General features: G+C 42.9%; 1 protein-coding gene across 1 annotated transcript; it reads right to left on the reverse strand.

Annotated features, from left to right (window-relative positions):
- Positions 1–578: 578 nt before the first annotated feature.
- LOC111403388 (nascent polypeptide-associated complex subunit beta-like) lies at positions 579–1012 on the reverse strand. The gene has a single exon (XM_023031884.1). It carries the CDS (start codon positions 972–974, stop codon positions 579–581), a length of 396 nt encoding a protein of 131 aa, XP_022887652.1. The 5' UTR covers positions 975–1012.
- Positions 1013–2185: the final 1173 nt, after the last annotated feature.

The raw sequence follows: 2185 nt of genomic DNA on the forward strand, positions 1-2185 counted from the left end.
TTATAAGTTTCTAGCAAATGAAGATTTATGTTAATATTTGTATGTCTAATGGTAGCTCCGGTACGGCATACACCTCCATATCTAATGGTACCTCCGGGTACGGCATGTACTTCCAGTCGAGGCGTCGTGTTAAGTCATAACTCTACGTGTTTGGGATTCTACTGGAAATCCTATTATGAAAAGGTTTCTAAAGTTATAGCTTTGAAATAAATAGCTTGATCACGAATGTACCAATGATATCTATTGAGTTTTTTTAACTCACGGGTTTAACCCCTTCTCTACAGATTGATATGATTCTACCTTGGGCCTGGATGATGGAAAAGATGGAGAGTGGTGCAACGAGTCCATGGAAAAACCCGATGAACAAGTTATTTAGATTTATTTTTGTGAATGTTTTCAATGTTATTTCTTTAAAGCATTTGAATAACGCTGAACGTGACTCCGCCATGTGAGAAGGAAGGGCCTGTAATAACAGTCCAAAATCCCACCCAGTGTCGTCAAAAAAATCCTGTACTCTCGCAGATGTGTGCTGTCTGTGGGGGAATAGGGATGCCAACGTGGACTCGCCCATCCAACAATCATGCCAGAAGAAAATCTGCATTACATGCCTCCTTTTGGATCTGCTCTGCCAATTTCTTCAAATTCTCCAAGTTATCAGGACCCAACTGATGAATGATTTGAGGGAGAATATCTTGCAATTTCTTGTTCTGAGGAGTGCCACTAACAACCCAAGTGTTGGCAGCAATAGATGCTTGAACTTTAGGATTAGTGAACTGGATGACTACATCCTCCTTGAAAATATTCACCTCTTCAATTGCAGGAATAGTATTCGCCCCAATTCTCTTCAGGGTGCTTTGCATTCTTTTTTCATCTGTGGTGGTAGTCTTGTGAACAGATTTCTTCTTTCTTCTCAAGGTACCTTTCCCACCAGTTCGGACTGAACCAGCCATCTTCATTCGCTTTTCCACATTCATCTTTGGGACCGGTGGAGTATTAGATTTGAAGAGGCAAAACGAGGAAAACAAGTCGAGTGTGGTTTAGGGTTTAGGGTTTTTTTTTTTTTGGTAAAGACATCCACACATCCTTAGTGACTTTTTAGGGTCCACCAAGGAAGGTCGATGGGGGTTAAGGGTTCCCCAACCATATTTATTTCATAAAAATCAAAAATACACGGAAGGAGGGGTGTCATGAACCTGACCTCCAAAAAGCAGTGATGCAAAAAATGAATATAATAAATGAAAGCAATAAATGAGGAAGTACTACTTCCCTATACAATAAAGAATAGCCTAAATTACGAACCTCTGAAACTGGGCAATCCATGTCTGTCGATCCGCACTATCGCCCTAATATGTCGAGGCAGTTCTAGTGGTCCATACTCTAGATAGCGTCGATGATTCCAGCCTTCTGTAGCAAGAGAATCAGCAACCTGGTTGCCTTCTCTGTAGATGTGTGAAACCATGTCTCTATCGAAGTAGATGAGGTCTCTGATCTGTCTAAGAATACCCTGAATCGACCATGGTCCTCCACCTTTGGTAATGCAGTGAATAGCCAATGTTGAATATGCCTCGAGCCAGATAGCTGAAATCCCAAGTCCTCTGGCCAATAGAAGCCCATCTAGTATGGCTCTGAGTTCAGCCTCCAAAATGAAACATGGGCCATACGATGCTGAGAATGCCCTGATACAATATCCTGCGTGGTCCCTAATGATGCCTCCACCACTTGCAAATCCATCTTTGATGCATCCATCAGTGTTGATCTTGTAGGATCCAACTGGCGGAGTGCGCCAAACAACCATAATAGGTGGTGATGGGAGAGGACGGGTCAAAGAAATGCCAAAAAAAGGTGCAAGTGTCACATCTCCTCGCCAATGCTCAACTCGGAATAGTCCTCCCATATGAAGAAAGGAGATCATGCGGTAGACCCTCCAAATAATACGTCTGGCCACCATACGAATACCTCTATGCTTCGCATCATTCCTCTCAGTCCATAGAAACCAAAATATCAGTAGAGGAATGATAATACGAATGTGTCCACGGTAAACGTGCTGTCCAGAATACCGCCATCTCTGGAACCTCTGTCTGACCCCCTCCCCTGAAGTCATAGGTATCTGAAAGATATCTCCAAAGTACTGCCATACCTGGTCGGAGATGCTGCTGCTCGTGAAAATATGATTGATGGTCTCAAT

The sequence above is a fragment of the Olea europaea genome, chromosome 1 (assembly GCF_002742605.1).
Source record: "Olea europaea var. sylvestris chromosome 1, O_europaea_v1, whole genome shotgun sequence".
Taxonomy (NCBI): Eukaryota; Viridiplantae; Streptophyta; class Magnoliopsida; order Lamiales; family Oleaceae; genus Olea; species Olea europaea.